We start from the raw sequence: 19,198 nt of genomic DNA on the forward strand, positions 1-19,198 counted from the left end.
CTTGGCTGAAGAGGACAAAGCCTTTGGGAGGCTTCAAGTGCAAGCAGCTTAACTAGGCCCAATTCAACATTAGAAAGTTTGCCAGTCAAAACGAAACAGGTGAACAAAAAGCAGAAGGAAGGTTTCATCCTGCCAATGTTTTCAATCTGGTTTCCTGGCCACACAATTATTAAAACAAGTCTGCAATATCAACTGACCATGATAATTTTTCATTTTTAAAAAGTGCATTCATGAATTTCAAGAATGTGTTATTGTGATGGCTAATTTCCTGCCATTATGGGAAACATATGCTCCAGTCAAATCACTGCACAACCTGTCATTTGTAGATAGGTGAGACAAGTATCTGTTAAAGGATGATTTTTCTTAAAAAGGCAAACTGGAATAAAATGCAAAGATTCTATTAAGAGCAGGGCGTGGGGGGAGGAGAGTGGGTGAGTGAAGGGGAAAACCAACATTAATCCCAATCCTGATCACTTTCCAGTGACTGCTTCTGGGGAAAAAAACAGTGCGCAGAAGTCAGATCTGGCACAGAGCAAGGCTTCACTATGGTCTCCATCACAACTGGACAGCCTGGCAATATTTCATTGTCTAGGCTCACACATGACAGCCCCTTGGGTGAGGCACCAGAGTAGCTGGCACATATAACATCACCCAACAAAGTGCAAGGAACATGTGCCTTCATGTCACTGTAAAGGTGCTCAGCAGAGCAAGGGCTAATGTGGGACTGGAGAATATACATCCTACCGTGGGTGGTGCTAGAGTCACATGGTAATGCTGGGGACCTCCAGAGATGAATGCCAGTCTTCAGCCAATTCAATTCACTCCACATGATATCAAGAACCTGCTCGTTTCTGGATACTGCAAAGGCTATGGGCCCTGAGAATAACCCAGCAATAGTACTGAAGACTTGTGCTCCACAACTTGCCGTGCCCCTAGCCAAGCTGTCCCAGTACAGCTACAACACTGGCATCCACCCAGCTATGTGGAAAATTGCTCAGGTATGTCCTGCACACAAAAAGCAGGACTTATTTAACCTGGCTAATTACCACTCCATCAGGCTACTCTCCATCATCAGTAATGGAAGGGGTCATCAACAGTGCGATCAAACAGCACTTGCTTAGCAATAACCTGCTCACTGAAGCCCAGTATGGGTTCCGTCAGAGCTACTCAGCTCCTGACCTCATTATAGTCTTGGTTCAAACATCGGCAAAAGAGCTGAACTCGCGAGGTGAGGCGAGGGTGACTACCCTTGAAAGCAAGGTCGCATTTGACTGAGTGTGGCATTAAGGAGCTCTAACAAAACTTGAGTCAATGGGAATCAGGGAGAAAACTCTCCACTGGTTGGAGTCATACCTAGCACAAAGGAAGATGGTTGTGGTTGTTGGAGGTCAGTCATCTCAGCACCAGGACATCACTGCAGGAGTTCCTCAGGGTAGTGTCCTCAGCCCAACCATCTTCTGACCTTATGATGGAAGGAAGGTCTTTGATGAAGCATCTAAAGTGAGGATGTTCGCTGATTATTCGCGACTCCTCAGATACTGAAGCAGTCCATGTCCAAATGCAACAAGACCTGGAAAATATCCAGGCTTGGGCTGACAAGTGGCAAGTAACATTCATGCCACACAGGTGCCAGGCTGTGACCATCTCCAACAAGAGAGTATCTATCATCCTTTGACATTCAATGGCATTGCCATCACTGAATTCCCCCACTATCAACATCCTGGGGGTTACCATTGACCAGAAACTGAACTGGACTAGCCATACAAATACTGTAGCTACAGGAGCAGGTCAGACGCTAGGAATTCTGCAGCGAGTAACTCACCTCCTGACTCCCCAAAGCCTGTCCACTATCCACAAGGCACAAGTCAGGAGTCTGATGGAATACTCCCCACTTGCCTGGATGAGTGCAGCTCCCACAATACGCAGGAAGCTCGACACTGTCCAGGACAAAACAGTCCACCTGATTATTTTTGGATGTGGTGACATTCACTCCCTCCATCACCGACACACAGTAGCAGGAGTGTGTACCATGTACAAGATGCACTGCAAGAATTCACCAAGGCTCCTTAGACAGCACCTTCCAAACCCATGACCACTACCATCTAGAAGGATAAGGACAGCAGCAAGATGGGGACACCACCACCTGGAAGTTCCCCTCCAAGCCGCTCACCATCCTGACTTGGAAATATATCACCGTTCCTTCACTGTCACTGGGTCAAAATCCTGGAACTCCCTTCCTCACAGCACGGTGGGTGTACCCACACCACATGGGCTGCAGTGGTTCAAGGCAGCAGCTCAGCACCACCTTCTCAAGGGCAACTAGGGATGGATGGGCATGAATTAGTGAAAAAAAAAGGATTGAGAACTAGACTAGAAAGAACACTCTGGAACCAGTCTGTATGGAAGTAACAGCACCATGCTTGCCCAAACCTTGAATCTGTTAAAGGGTTCATGTTTAAATATGAAAGTTTCAAGATCATCATTGAGACATCTAAAGAACCCATATTACAACACTCTGGTATCAGCAAACTGTATTCAGGAGAGGAGAACTGAATGAACATTTTAAATGTAAACTGATGCAGTGCTATGTTTGGCAGAGCTCGGCATGAGAGTTGGCCCAGTGGACAGGCATCGCTAGCTCTTGCCTCACCAAGGTAGAATTTTGCACCATTTATTTTCTTGCATATTCCTCGATAGCCACAAATATGTTCAGAATCGATCAAGAAAATATGGCCAGCTCAGTGTTTCCAGCATTTTCTAAGTTTCAAACTTCCAGTGTCTGCATATTTGCTTCATTTCCAACATTACCATTAGCTAGTGATAATTTATCATGTACTAATCTTTGAGGTGAATTGCAACCACGCCACCTTGTAACCTTGTAGCCTGTTCTTTATAAATAAGGAGACATGACTAGTAATGTTGCTATCTTTGAAGCAGCAAGATCAAACTTCATTGTCAGACCTGCTGAGTATTTCCAGCTTTTTGTGTTTTGATATCCAGCAGCAGCCTCAGCATTTTGCTTTTGCAGACTTCATTCACCTCCTGCAACATTGTGTACATTTTTTTAAGACGCTGGTTATTTTCAAATTATAAGACCTGAACATAACTAAAATTTCTCAGCTTTTACCAAATTACTCTTGGTAAAAAGCTGCAGTGGACAAATGATACAAACTGCCAAAATGGTTTGGCGTTTCCGATCTGTTATTTAAATTTATGTTCTAAAACATGGTCCCTGCAAACTCCACCAGCTCAGGCATGTCGACAAAGATAATTTTACAAAGGGGGAAAACTTGCCAATGAGATTTTTTTTTTTAAATTCTAAATCTAAAATATCCAAACACCTGAAATACAACAACTTCTACAAAGAACAGCTTCAGTCTAAACAAAAAGTTATAAAAATCCAGCCTGTTATGTCAATATCTGCAAGTCACCAGCAGATGGCTCCAGCTCCCCAGCAGTCAGACAGATTTATAAACAGGTTACTTGCAAAGCAGTCCCCAGCACCATGGAACTTAAAATATGCATTGCCGTGTTGTGTTAGAAATATTTTTAGATGTTTCCTTCCATCCAACTCTCCTACCCATCCCCCAGCCAAATCACTACATTGAACTTTCTCCCCTTCTCTCCGGAAGGTGCTTACTCATGCTGGGATGTGGCTGTCCCAACTGACTCTTCTGGCACGAATTTGGACAGTGAATATTTGCACATTAACTGCACAAGCACAATCCTCATGCAATGTCCAAGCATGAGGGGGTAACGGATAGTGCTCAATAGCTCTAAGTAAACAGCTAATACTGGCACTAACTGCAATGGGCTGAATGGCCTACCTCGTGTCCAGAATTGGGAGCCCTTGAAATTTTTTCTTCCTCCAACCTGCAGATATTGAAACCAATTGTAGTGCCCATAACTGGTGCGGAGAGCAGTCGGACAGGAGCTTTGTTGAGTCAAACCATTTTTGGGATGATGCATTGTTGAAACCGTTCAAAAATATGCAGTTACCCAATAGTGTCCTGAAATCTCAGGACAGGACAGGAAAAGGGTGAAAGTCTTTCCAAAGATTATTCAAATACAAGGTAACTTTAATCAAAATATAAAGTTAAGCTCAAGACCTTGACAAAATTTGGCAGGAATCCAATTTTTGGACGAGTTAATGAATCTGGGATAATTCTTTAAAAAAAAGGGTCAGACACAATTTAGTGGGTTAATTTTGAAACAAAAAAATGTTGTCGGAGAAGATAAGGAAGCAAAACATGTCAATGCCTGATCTCTGTTTTAAAACTGTTATGAGAATACTTTATTGGACTGTAAAGTCTCTCCAGAAACCTGAACAAGATAAGATGGTAGCTATTGCATGTGTAAAATGGTTTGAGGAAAGGATTAAGGGTAGAGGAAAGAGTTACAGGAAGAGGACACAATATATATATATATATAAACTGTTTTAAAGTGAACTGAATTTGATAATCTGGCCATCAACTGAGACATTGGAACCACACAGGGGGAGATAAGCAAAGATCTAGAGACAGAGATCCTCATTGACATGGAATAGTTAACATGGCCTAAAGAGCAAGGAAACATTTTAAACGATAAAGACAATAGAGAAACTGGCCTCAAGAGAATCTTAGGATGATCGTGGTCAGGGGAAAAAAAAACCTTAGAGGTAAAACTATGTGTAATCTGTAGTTGAGGCAATTGAAGGGTAAGGAGATATAATACTTAACAATAATTTACCACAAGATGGATACAGGTAAAGGGAAAGCTGGAAAAAGGCTAAATAGATGTATTACTGATTATATTAATGTGCCTGCGAGCTACAAAAAGTAAAACCACTGGATTAACACCCGGATGTCAAGCAGAGTTAAGCGGCTCCCAGAGAGAACAGCCACTGGAAGTGAAGATACTGAGCCATTGAAAGATAGGATAAGAAGGTGCATTGTAGAGTTGTGTAGACAACTTAAGGAATTGAGGTCTGATGTGGGGCAGCAGCAGGAGATAATAGACTGGAAGGAGTGGGAGTGCCTATCCAGATGGATTCAGATCAGGGAACTCATTTCACAGGAAGAGTCATTAAAAGAAAATGTGTAAATTTATGGAGATTAAACAGAAATTCCACATTCCCTACCACCCACAGAGCTCGGGGATGTGGAAAGGATGAAACAAATTTTAAAAACATCAATAGCAAAAGCAGTTCAAGAGACAGGGAACAACTGGGCAACAGTGTTGGCCAATATTCTGATGCGCCTTAGTGCTACCCCAAGCAGGACCACCGGGTTCACTCCATTTGAACTGATGGCAAGGAGAACAATGCAGTTACCCAAGGGAATCAGTAGGAGGGGGAGATGTAGGACCACTAAAAGGAAGGGTGTGAGACTATGTGAGGGAAATGAATAAGCAGTTGCATGAGTTAAGGAAGGAAGTCAGAGACCGACAGGTGATTAAGGATATGGAAACAGACAGATTCAAAAAGCAACAACGGACCCCCCGCCCCCCAAAGTGGGGAATAAGGTGATGGTCAAGGTGAGACTGGAGCAAACAGGGTTTGCCCGCAGGTGGCATGGACCACACGAGGTAATTATGACAGGCGATAAGTGCGCACTTGTAGATATGAAAATGGGAAGTAAATGGAGGCGTTACACACAGTTAAAGATATATGACGAATCACCAAGCAGTAACCCGGACAACGGGAGCCGACGTTAATGTCTCCACAGATCAACGATCCTGGTCGTGGGCGTGTCAGTACTGGCATGGGAGGCACCGACCATTAAGTCAATGATGACATCTGCATCCACCCCGGACAATACGTACCACTCCCCCGAGGAGGAATTGGGGGATGGACAAGGAAGCCCAACACCTGGATTATAGATCAAGTCACTATACGAACACATCAAACGAGCAGTTGGAAACTGGACCCCACGTGTGGCAAAAGGTCACCATCAGCACCAGGGCAGCCGGTCCAGCTAACACCACTTGAATGTACCAAAGGAAACTTCACGGGGTGGTGGTACCTGCCCAAGGGCAAGGACAGAGATAAAATGACAAATGCACTCTTGAGGATCCACCCCAGTGGGATACACTCACCCAGTAATATCTCACTAAGCATAAGCACAGACACGAGCAATGGAGTAACAATAACTGGGATTTATGACAATATGACTGGACTGGGTTGGTGGTATGGGGGATGTAGAATGCATGCGGCCCCCACCAGCTTTTTGCCAATAAGCATTTGGGTGTGTCAGGAGATTAATACGATCGCCGGATGGACAGACCTACCTCCCTTCGTTTGGGAACCTGGTCCCAAGGGACAATACTATCAAGAAACATGTAAATATGTAATAGATGGGCATGATTGTTATGATACACAATGTTTTAAACTGAGTACTTGTGGATATCAAAAACCAATCCGGATGACAAAACCACCCTCCAGACGGAGTAGTTCAGATTGGGAATGCCAAACCCCTGTTGCATGATGTCACTGGAGAAGACGTACAACCTCACCAGGTTTAGTAATGGCCTTACAGGGACCATGCAGAAATCACCAAAACTCGATTAAGTGGGCTAAATATCGGTTAGAACTGGTTATTGGGGATTACAAGGCTCGAATTACCCCGGGGGCAAGAAAGCGGGGAAGATGGATAAGGAGCCTGTTGGGGGATATAGGTGGTCTCTTTGGAAGTGCGAATTCAGTGGTAAACTCTGCTCAGTTCTATGAACTAAATAATTATGCATCACAAATAGCTACCGAAGCAGCCAAAGGACTGCAGTATAACACATATGGGACAGAATATGCTTTAACAGCTATTCATATACAAGGGAGGGGCTGTTATTCTGGACATGTCCACACAAGTGCTCATTGACGTTGCCGACTCAAAGTCAGGGAAGGGCATGCGACATGTGGCCTGAGATTTAATTGAAGGGATAAAGTCAGATATAGAATATATCAGGTTTGGGGCTGTCCCCGGACACGTGTTTGAGTCAATATCCCAATTGAATCTAATAAACCTGCACTCGGAATGGCGAGAGCTTGTAGTCACCCAACCCCAGAGTGGAGGAGAGGATGGGGTGATTAAATTCCTAATGACAATGCCCCAAGAGTACTACCCGAAAACCTCCTTCCACAATAGTTATCGATTCAAATCCCTGGGAGTAGAGAGAGATGGGTGGGTTTACCAAGCAGGATCCCATGGGTACCTCGCCTATGTTAACTCCTCAATTTGGATGAGTACCAAGGACTGTTGTATGGAATCACAAAGTTACATTGTGTGTAATTGCCATACCCTAGAGCCCCTGACTAACAACAACGGAGTTATCTTCAAGATATCTCCTGTCCAGGAAGCCTTCAAGGCAGTCCAAATGTCCCCGACACTATGGTGTTTTATGACCAGTGAAGATTAGATGGTTTTTGGAGGACTAAGGTGTTTCATGAACTCCAGTATTTGTAAACAAATCACTGACTCCCTTACATGAGGAGATTTCCACCTACCAGGACAAATGGCAGGACACGTGTTTAGTCCCCAGTGGACGATACAGAATTTACCGATGAGATCCCGGGCAAGATAGCACGATTGGCCCTGGTACAGGCCACAAACCTAGCACATCAATAAACTCGCACATCCAAGGACCAAGTTAGGAGGGGACGCGTCCAGGTGGACCTGGCCATTAAATCCACAACTAAGTTAGCTGGGTCTGCCTCAGCCAATGCTGCCTCAATGCACTTGTTCAATTGGTGGGAGATCCTCCGAATGACAATGACGATCTTCAGCCTAGCAGTATTGGTTTGGACCATTTGCCTGTTACTATCAGCAGAGAATCTTAAAGAACTACCACACAATATTCCAAAGACATGCTCCAGTGTCCACGGTGCACATGGGGAAAGGGGTCCAAGGGACTAGAGGAAAGGTCCGTTTATATAGCTCGGCAGTTTAGGATTCCTCAAGAAGTCTGGACGACTGGCCATCCGAAAGACAAAGGAGGAATTCTCAACGCCGGTAATTGGCCATCTTGGGCACTGCCAAAGGCCAAAAGGGGGAGACTGAATGGGGAGGTGAAAGAGTTAAAAACCAAATACAATGGAAAAAGAGGTGGCTTTTGATAAACCACAAGTCATAGCCTGGATCAGATGAGAGTCAAGGTCTGTGTGTATACATTGAATGGCAGTGGATAATATAATCATGTATGAGTGTCTCGAAGATAATAGGATAGAACCAATGAACTAATTGTGTGTGTAAATGATTCAGTTTCAGTGTGAGAAACTGGGTCGGAAATGAGGTTAAAAGATGTAGACATTGATCATTGGTGCGTGCAAATAGAGTAAGATAAAGGAGAAGTATAACTGCAAGGAAATGTAACCATTCGGAGAGCTTGTACCCATCTTGTATGGACGCAGTCTCCCCTGCACGCTTGAATAAAACAGTGAAAGAAGCTCGAGTCTCGTGTGGCCGCTGTGGGATAGGAGGGTGCTTGACCTCCCTTTCGGGGGAGAGGGGGTTCTGGAGAAGGAGTACATACATTTACAAAGCAAGAGAATATTGCAGCATTGCAGGGCAGCTATTTAGGTAATGATACCCAGGGTGTGACAGGAAGGGAGAGCATACAAACATAAAAAACAACAGCAAATAGGGGCAAAAAATGGTAAAAAAGCAAAATTAATGGTTCTTTACCTAAATGCATGTAGTATTCAGAACAAAATAAAATGAATTAACGGCACAAAGAGGTTAATAGATATGATCTTATAGCCATGGTTACAAGGAGATCAAAGCAGGAACTAAACATTCAGAGGTATGTGACCTTTTGAAAGGACAGGCAGGATGGAAAGAGTGATGGGGTAGCTTTGTTAGTACGAGATGGAATAAGTATGATAGCAAGAAATGATCTTGGATCAGAGGATGTAGAATCCATACGGGTGGAGATAAGAAATAACAAAAAAGGGGAAGACGACACTGGTGGGGAGTAGGCCCCCTAACAGTAGCTATACTGTAGGATAAAGAATAAATCAGGAGATAATGAGGGCATGTAAAAAAGGCAGTACATTAATCATGGGTGATTTTAATCTTCATGTAGACTGGAAAAATTAAATTGGCAGAGGAGCAAGAATGTATTCAGGACAGTTTCCTGGGACAATGTTGTGGATCCAACCAGGGGTCAGGCTATTTTGGATCTGGTAATATGTAATGAGGCAAGTTTAATAAATGATTTCAGAGTAAAAGATCCCCTAGAAAACAGTGACCATAACATGGTGGAATTTAGCTTTCAGTTTCAGTGTGAGAAACCTGGGTCAGAAACGACGGAGCTAAACATAAGGGTAATTACAAAGGAATGGAGGGCAGAGTTGGCTGGAGTTGACTGGGAAAGGAGTTTAGCAGAAAAGACAGTTGATGAACAATGGCAGACGTTGAAAATAGTTCATGACTCACAACAAAGATATATCCCAGTGAGGAAGGAGGATTCTAGGAAGGGGGATAAACCAACCATGGTTAACCAAGTTAAGGATAGTATCAAATTGAAAGCAAAAAACATAACAGTGTTGCAAAGATTAGTGGTAAGCCAGGTGATTGGGAAAGTTTTAAGAACCAACAAAAGATGATCAAAAAATAATTAAGAGGGAGAAAATAATCTTGGAGGGTAAACCAGCAGGTAATATAAAAATGGACAGTAAGAGCTTCTTTAAATATATAAAAAGGAACATAGGCCCCTTAGGGAACAAAGCTGGGGAAATAATAATGAGGAACCAGGAAATGGTAGAGGAGTTGAATAAATACTTTGCATCAGTCTTCACAGTCGAAGACACTAATAGCATTCCAAAAACACTAAATAATCAAAGGGGAAAGAAAACAGGTTGGGGTGGGCGGGGAGGAAATAAATTCAATAACTATCACCAGAGAAAAAAGGTACTAGGGAAACTAATGGGGCTAAAGGCCGATAAGTTCCTTGGACCTAATGGGTTGCATCCTAGGATATTAAAGGAAGTAGCTGCACAAATAATGGATAATCTGGTAATCTTCCACGTAGCCTTAGATTCTGGAAAAGTCCAAGATTGGAAAACTGCCAATGTAACACCCTTATTCAAGAAAGGAGAGAGAAAAAACAGAACTACAGGCCAGTTGGCTTAACATCCATCATTGGGAAAATGTTAGAGTCTATTTTAAAGAATGTAATAGCAGAGCATTTAGAAATGCATAATTTAATCAAGCAGAGTCAGCATGGCTTCATGAAGGGGAAATCATGCCTGACAAATTTATTAGAATTCTTTGAGGAGGTAACAAGCAGGATAGATAAAAGGTGAACCAGTAGATGTAATATATTTAGATTTCCAAAAGGCATTTGATAAGGTACCGCACATAAAGCTACTTGATAAGCTAAGAGCCCATGGTGTTGGGGGTAGTATATTAGCATGGAGAGAATTGGTTAACTAATAGAAGACAGGGTTGGGATAAGGGGGCAATTTTCAGGATGGCAACATGTAACTAGCCCGTGGTGTTGGGGGTAGTATATTAGCATGGAGAGAGAATTGATTAACTAATAGAAGACAGGGTTGGGATAAGGGGGCAATTTTCAGGATGGCAACATGTAGCTAGTGGAGTGCTACAGGGATCAGTGCTGGGGCCACAATTATTTACAATATATATTAATGACTTAGATGAGGGAAGTGAATGTACTATCACCAAGTTTTCAGATGACAAAAATAGGCAGGAAGGCAAGTGGTGAGGATGACAGTCTACAGAGGGATATAGACATGTTGAGTGAGTAGTCATAAAATTGGCAGATGGAATGTGGGAAAATGTGAGGTTATGCATTTTGGCAGGAAGAATAGAGGAGCTGAATATTATTTAAATGGATAAAGACTGCAGAAAGCTGAAGCACAGAGGATTTGAGAGTCCCCATAACATATAAGCAGGTAATAGAAAAGGCAAAAGGAATGTTGGCCTTTATTTCAAAAGGAAGTCTTGCTAAAACTATACAAGGCACTAGTTAGACCACACCTAGAATACTGTGAACAGTTTTGGTCCCCTTATCTAAGGAAAGATATACTGAGCCAGAGAAGGTTCACTAGGTTGATCCCAGGTATGGAGGGATTTTCTTATGAGGAGATGTTGGGCCTGTACTCATTGGAGTTTAGAAGAATGAGAGGCGACCTTATTGAAACATAAGATTCTTAGCGGGGCTTGACAGGATAGATGTTGAGAGGTTGCTTCCCTTACTAGGAGAGTCTAGGACCAGAGGGCATAATCACAGAGTAAGGGTTCACCCATTTAAGACCGAGATGTGGAGGAATTTCTTCTGAGGGTAGTGAATCTGTGGAATGCTTTACTGCAGAGGGCTGGTCATTAAGCATATTCAAGGTGGAGACGGACATTTTTAAATCAGTAAGGGAATCAAGGGTTATGGAGAAAAGGCAGGAAAGTGGAGTTGAGGATTATCAGATCAGCCATGATCTCATTGAATGCCAGAGCAGACTCAATGGGCTGAATGGCCTACTTCTGCTCCTACGTCTTATTGTCTTATTCATCATCACTGATGTTGTTAGAAGTCAGAGAGAGGAGTGTAACACTGGTAAGCCTAGAATAGCTTGGAACATGGAACTGGGCAAGGAAATGATTGCTTTTGCTCAATAATTGCTCAAGCAAGCTACAGTTGCATCCGTTAAAATATGTATGAAATATCTCATTTGGGTTCCAGTCTCCTACTTGGTTAAATAGAGTGAATGCTTCCCCCAACTCTGCTCCAAAAATACACCTCAGCTACAATCTCAGAAGCCCGCCCCCTAATGCATTAGCATGACATGTTCCTATTCCTCAACTACTATCCTGTGGAGGTAGATGACAAATTTAATGCCAACAGATAGTTTGCACTTCCACTTAATCAGCCTGGTCTGTATCCGAGCCTGTGATAAACCCACAGGTGGAAAACCAGGTTTCAAACAATATATTACCTAATGCCATTTAATTTAAAAAACAAAATACTGAGAGTGAATCCTTCCTCTCCTTAAGGTACCAAATTTTTGCTGTTTATACCAATATTTCCAGTACCTTGCCCAAGTTTAATTATTTACACTAAGTTGACACCATCAACTAGCTCTTAGTTGAAAGTACCACCAGGCCCTGCTCTCAGCTGACACCCAGGTACACCTTACCAGAAGGAGTTACGGGCTCGTGATCAGGATTAGAATTCCCTATGATTTTCCCTCCCTTGCATGGAAACACTGAGGCAGAGTGCATCATTCCTACTGTCACTTTTTGTGGGATTAACCAAACGGCACAAACCAGGTTATCAAACATGTTATTTTTCTGATGTGTGGGTTGCATTCCCACACCAAGCTGTGACTGAACAAAAATAGCAAAATGTGTAATTAATCAAATATTTAAAACTGGCATTCCATTTTGTCATTTGGAACATTTAAAAAGTCTAAGAAGCTTACCCCCTTTTTGCATCAGGTAGATTGGAACAACATATAGTGTGATGTGTTGGATATAGTAGACCTCCATCTCAAAGGGGAGCTGGGCAGGAAACATAAAAAACACTTGTCAAGTAAACATGTATTCTTTATCTAACCCAATCATTTAACTTCAAATTGAAAACTGATAAAAAAGGTGTATTAAGAGCTTTGCAGACCACTTGTTTTTGCTATGTCATGTATTTGACCGAAGCGGCTTTGTTAAAAATAGTAAGGCTGGCCATTTAAAAAATTATAACTTGCCTGTATTTGGATTAAGTTTTATTATTGCGCCGTTACCAAATAGTTAACCAGACCCTTTCATTTTGTAGGGGTTGTCTTGCAGAGGACAAGATTTATATCGTGGTGGGCAGGGAGGGAGGAAAATGTTTGAGGGTTTGCATCAGTGAGCCCATAGAATTAGCACAACAAATGTCTGTAAGGTTCTGTAGATAAGCACATTTCTTAATTTTACTCTAACATTATACTGTAGAAAATGTAGATCGACAGACAGATATTTTTGTCCGAGTTCAATTTTAGGAACCGATGCTCGATTCTAAAAAAAAAAAATCAGCTCAACACCCTTCAAAATTTCATATGTTCTTGACCCTAAAGGCTTCAAGGAATCACTGTTACACGGAGGAATTTTTGTGCCATACGATTCCAAAGTGAAGAAGCTACACGATGATGCTGTCAACATGGTTTAAATTCAAATTCTTGTGTCCAAAACATAAACAGGGTTATAGCAGCAATCTGGGTCTGTTACAGGGCTACATTATTTGCACACTCCTTCAAGTCATCCTGCTTTCCAGGTGTATTTTCAGCACTTTTTTTACTTTGGAAGTCCAGCTAGCAATGAGCTTTGCCTCCTCCTGCAGCAATGGAAGCAGGACTATTTTAGAAACCACTTTAATTATCATCTTTATTAAAATGATTATAATCGAGGCCTTTTAATTACAGCTATAGATGTTGGAATAGCTCTGCCTCAGAAACAGATTTTCATTAAAAGGGAAAAGTCAGGAGTTTCCAGTACAGGCCTTTACATGTACAAGGGCCACAACCGGGAGAGGGAGGCCACTCTTATGCACAAGCCACCTGTGCCAACTATTTTACACTATGTTGACTATTATGGAGTCCAATTTAAAAACTTTTTACTTCACAATATGGGCTCCAGCTTTCAAAATCAGCCATGGTCTCATCAAGGGGCTTAATGGGCTACTCCTGGTCCTATGTTCCTTAAACTACAGAGGCCTTTTAAATCAAACTACATGGCCTTATTTTGCCTATAACCCTACTGTAGCTCTTTACACACACTTAATTGTACAAAAAAAAAACTACATTTCAGTGTGGAACTGAGGACTATGTTTAAACACTAGCATTATCATTTTAGTACAGCGTACTTGTGGGTACATAGTTGTGCAATCATCCATTAAAATTGTGTTAAAAAAAAAAACACCCAGCAGTATGATTACATCAGCGGAGAGCATTTGGAGTAAGAACGATGGAGTGAAATCCAATCTCATGGAGGGCAATTGGCCAGGGTAATTTGTGAAGATGAATTAAAAATATCACATGAGATGCAGCATATTGACACTAAGGGCGATGTTCCTTAAAGTGTACTGTTAGCAAAGCACTAAATACCAAATCCTGTGGAGTTCCAATTTATCTAAATAGATTCACTGAACACACCAAGTGCAGTCTACATTTGACAATTCAATATTGTTATTTTGGTCCAAAATAAAAACTCATGCAGCGACAAAAATTAACCAACGTAATTAAAGTAGCATTCTTTAAAAAGTGGTGATGGTCCATGTGCTTTTGGTGGAAAGCCTATGTTTTATGTTGGATGATGGTCCTTTTCAGAACTAGGTTTCTCAATAAGATGGATTTTCTGTAAAAAAAAAATAACTCGGGGCCAGTAACTAATCATGTGACCAAGCAATTTTTAAAGGAAGTAGAGAGAGAGAGAGACTAGATGCAAGGTTTCAGAGTTAGCCCATTAGAACAGGAGAGGAGAGTTCTGACCCATGGTGGCTACGCTTCAGACGTTAGCCAGACCTGTGTTAAATAGGGAGTCTACAACCTTGGGACAGTTAGAGACATTTGAAGGGACAACATTACCAAATGTATGTGGAATGCCCAGGAAATAACAACCCGTATATGAATCTTTGAAAAGTTACTTAGACCATGTGGTTAATCTTCCAATTTCTGATAAGAATCAGGCTTGGTTTTTTTTTAAGTGCGGTGGGGGGGTGTCAGTCAAATGGGCGTAGAAGAAAATTAAGTAGTGAAGAAGTTCGGTTTAGAACTTCTAAAAGTGACTGCATTCATCGCACTTTTAATATCTTTAAATGTACCTGACAATTTAAGGCAGATTTAAGTACTTATTAGTATTCATGCTCTTTGATTTTTGTCCAGTAAAATTCTTTGGTTTTAAACAGTGAACCTTGTGGCTTCATTCTTTTAGTAAACACCTGGGTTTTCAGATGTCCAGAAAAAAATTCAGAAATTTGAAAGACCCAACTTCAAATCAAGAAAAGACCAGTAAAAACTAGTAAAATGAGATTGTATAAAATGAGAGATTGACATGTTTAGCAATTTTTCATATTAAAAGCAGAGCTTGTATTGATCTGTGTACATTACCACCAGGCCTATTATAACCCATTTTATTCCCCCAATCCTTTTACTCTCCCACATTCCCACCTTTTTATTGCCCAGAGATTGGACGGCTTCGGAATCTTTCAATACTGGTGCTGAGTTTCTTAATACTGTCAGCAGCATTGTCCAAATGATTTGTTGTACTGACATCAGTACTCAAGAGTGAGCTATTCTGTTGGGATGGGCTTCACAAACCAGACTGGGACTAGTGTCCTTGCCAATCATAATTAGATTTAGATACTTATAAAAAGGTTGGGTTTTTTTTTTATATTTCAGGCTAGTTTACTCTCATTCTATTTTTTTTCTCCTTATCATCAATCTTTTGGTGGCCCTTTGTTGGTTTCTAAAACACTCTGCATCCTCCAACTTGCTATTTATTTATTTTGCAAGATTGCAAGCATCCTCTTTCAATCTAAAAGTATCCTCAACATACTGAGTGAGCCACAGATGGGTCTCTCTTGCTGAGCTTTTGGTTTTCAATAGAATGTAGTTTAGTCGAACATTTTGAATTGTTAATTTAAATGTCTCCCACTGTTCATTTACCATAAAGTGTGGGCAAAGCTTTAAACTAACAGAGACATGGAGGGAGGGGGGAGGGGGGGTGGGGGGTGTAGAGGAGAGGATTCAGGTGAAAGGGGATTTTGAAACCCAAAAGAGAAACCCAAAAGAGGCATCGGAGCAGTATAGCAATATGGGTAAAGGCAAGCAAAATGGGACAAGAAGGGAGAGAGTTTAACAAAAATTGTACATCAGCAAGTAAGGTCATTGCAGGCTATAGGAGTAAAAAATGAAATTAAAGATTCTTAATCTGAATGTACAAATCATCTCCAATAAGATAGAGTGACACAAAGAGGTAAGTGATTTAGGTCTGATCACCATTACAGAAACATGGTTCCAAAGTATTCAAGGTTGGGAAATAAATATTCCAGGATACACATTGTTCTGTCTGTCTTTCTGAAATAAAAGGAGGGGCTGCCCTAATAGTAAAGGATGATATTAGGACATTAGTGGGAAAGAATGTGGCCTCAGAATACCATGAAGTCGAATCAGTATGGGTGAAAAATTAGGAATAGCATGAGTCACCATCCAGGACAAAGCAGCCTGCTTGACTGGCAGCCCATCCAAAGACATTCACTCCCTCCACCACCAATGCACAGCAGTGTGTACCATCTACAAGATGCACTGCAGGAACTCACCAAGCCTCCTTAGATAGCACCTTACTGCTACCAGCCAGACAGACAAGGGCAGCAGATGCATGATGTAAAGGAAAGATAACTTTTTTCCTAATATTACTGTGGGATGCTTAAAGTAGGCCTATGGGGGCTGTGTTGTCTGTATGTCTCCCTACTTTAAATTAAACTGCAGACAGTCAGACTGCAAGGTTTGAATCAAAAAAAGGAATTAGGTGTAAAACAGGCATTTGAAATGGAGATGGGTAAGATAGGATAACATCTCAGCAGATGCAGTGTAAGTACAATTTGCATTTTTAGATAAGTTGAGAGGTTGTTTGATTTTCAAAAGCGACATAAGATGTTTACAATTGGCAAGATAAATAAGGCAACGTTATTAAGTTTATTTTTCCCCCCCCAAACGTGCAGGACATAATGACATCATGAAAGATTTTTATATTCTAGGAAAAGCAACTTCCAAGGACAGGTTGAAACAATGGGATTTACAGATCAGAAAAAGGGTGGAAATATATTTAAAGGAAGGAAGGAAAGCGGTGTGGGAGTGGCCGTGCGAGATCTTAGAAAGTGAACTGTGTTAAACAGACCCGTGGAAAAGCCTCTAGCTATGCTGGAGAAGTTCGCTGTTCCAGTAACCAAGGTTTGTTAAAACCCTTTAGAGTTCCATTGCCGAGAGAGAGAGAGGGAGAGAAGCTATGAAATACCTCCCTTACAGCAACAGTGGGTGCTTGTAATATTGTATGGATGCTTTATAGATTAAGAATCTATTTGGAGTGTTGTGCAGTTGGGAGTTTAGTCAAGTAGAAATCTTGAGAATTTAAAATTAAATGCAACTGTAACTGTAGCTTGTGGCTTAAGCTCTCTTTTGTTAACAAATGTTTTAATTTAATCTTTAGAATCTCTAAAGGTGGTAGTGGACTCATTACTTCTGACTTAAGTGCACAAACCTTCCCGTAATAGATATAAATTGCAAAATCGTTGATAGTGTGGCCAAGTTTCCCTTTGAGATTTGGCAGAGATAGTGAACGCGCTATGATTTCCAAAACTTGAGATTCGGGAACAGTCCCATCAGATTGGAAGTTGGCAATTGTTACACCACTTCAAGAAAGAACAATCTAGAGGCCCATTAGCCTAACGTCAGTCATTGGAAAAATGCTGGAATCTATTTAAGAAGTCTTACTGCGCTTAGGAAAGCATTGTACAATTAGAACAAATCAACATGGTTTTACCAAAGGAAACCCCGTTTGACAAATTTAGAGCTTTTTGAGGATGTAACTATGAGGGTAGATAAAGGGACACCAGTAGATGTAGTTTTCCTAGGCTTCCAAAAAGCACAAAAAAGGTTAATAGGCAAGATAAGGGCTCATTGACTTGAGTGTAATATATAAACATGGATAGAGAGCTGGTTAACAGGAAGCAGAGGGTGAGCATAAACAGAGCATTAAGTTGGCAGGCAGTGAATAGTGGAGTCCCACAAGGATCAGTGCTGGGCCTCAGCTATATACAATCGGTATTACTGACTAAGAGGAGACTAGAATGTTTTCTAAGCTTGCTGATGATACAAAGCTATGTGGAAAGGTTAAGATGTGGGGAGGACAGAGGCAGGCTGCGAAGAGATATAGACAGGTTGAGTGAGTGAGCAACAAGATGGCAGGCGGAGTATCATGTAGGGAAATGTAAAGTTATTCACTTTGGTCATAAGATTAAAAACAATTTTTCTTTTAAAAAGGTGAGAAACTTGTAAATGTTGATGTTCAAAGAAAGTTGGTGTGCTCATACAAGCAAAGCAGGAAGTTAGTATGCAAATACAGCAAGAATTAGGAAGGCAAATGGCATGCTGCCCATTATTACAAGAGGATTAGAGTACAGGGGTAAAGAAATCCTGCTACAATTGTACAGGATTTTAGCGAGCCCACATCTGGAGTAGTGTTGTGTTTTGGTCTCCACATTTAAGAAAGGATATACTTGCATTGGATGTGGTAGTGAAGGTTCACCAAATTGGTCCCTGGGATGAGGGGGCTGTCTTATGATGAGAGGCTGAGTAAATTAGGCCTATGTGCTCTGGAGTTGAGGAATGAGAGACAATTTCATTGAAGCAGATTCTGAAGCAGCTTGATAGAGTAGACGCTGAGCAATTGTTTCCACTGATTGGGGAATCCAAAACATGGGGGCACAGACTCAGGATAAAAAAGGAGCCGACCATTCAGGACTGAGATGTGGAGAGACTTCTTCACTCAGTTGTGAATCTTTGGAATTCTCTACTCCAGAGGGTTGTGGATACTCCATCATTGAATACATTCAAGGCTGGGATAGAGAGATTTTGGCATCTCAGGGATGCAAGCAGGAAAGTGGAGTAGAAACCCAACATCAGCCATGCTTGTATGGTCTACTCCTCCTCCTATTGTGTTCTTGTGTTGTCAGGTTTAATGTCAAGGGTTTGGGCTGTCAGGTTCGAGCGTGAAGTTTTACATGTATTGGTTACGATTTGAGACCAAATCTAATGTTATGATGTCATTGTAACAGATACACCATAATGCTATGCTAGGTGATTGAGGTTAACTGTACATGTGGTGACAGAGATCCTGAATACAGTAGGGATGAGTAAAAACAGACACTTAAATGTGAATCTGAGTTGAGCCCACAAAGCAAACAGTTAATGAGTATCTGGTTAGGAATAGAAACGACCATTATATATCCAGTACTTATCAAACTCCTAGATAGGATACAAGAAAAATCTTGTTAGTTCATCTCCCTCTCATATCTCAGGTTTCCAGTCCCCTTGGGGGGGGGGGGGGAGGGAGAAAGAGAGAGAGAAAAAGAGAGAGAGAGAGAGAGAAAGGGGGAGAGAGAGAGAGAGAAAAGAGAGAGAAAAAAGGAGAAAAAGAGAGAGAGAGAGAGAGGAAAGAGAGAGAGAGAGAGAGGAAAGAGA

General features: G+C 41.6%; 1 protein-coding gene across 3 annotated transcripts in view; it reads right to left on the bottom strand.

Moving 5' to 3' along the window:
• Positions 1 to 19,198, bottom strand: part of tmem164 (transmembrane protein 164) — a 137,237-nt gene that overhangs the window by 54,088 nt on the left and 63,951 nt on the right. For all 3 annotated transcript variants that reach the window (XM_078547521.1, XM_078547519.1, XM_078547520.1), the window contains exon 4: positions 12,410 to 12,488. In XM_078547521.1, coding sequence (XP_078403647.1) covers positions 12,410 to 12,488 — 79 coding nt within the window. The remainder of the gene's footprint in view (positions 1 to 12,409; positions 12,489 to 19,198) is intronic.

The sequence above is a fragment of the Cetorhinus maximus genome, chromosome 8, assembly GCF_964194155.1.
Source record: "Cetorhinus maximus chromosome 8, sCetMax3.hap1.1, whole genome shotgun sequence".
Lineage (NCBI taxonomy): Eukaryota > Metazoa > Chordata > Chondrichthyes > Lamniformes > Cetorhinidae > Cetorhinus > Cetorhinus maximus.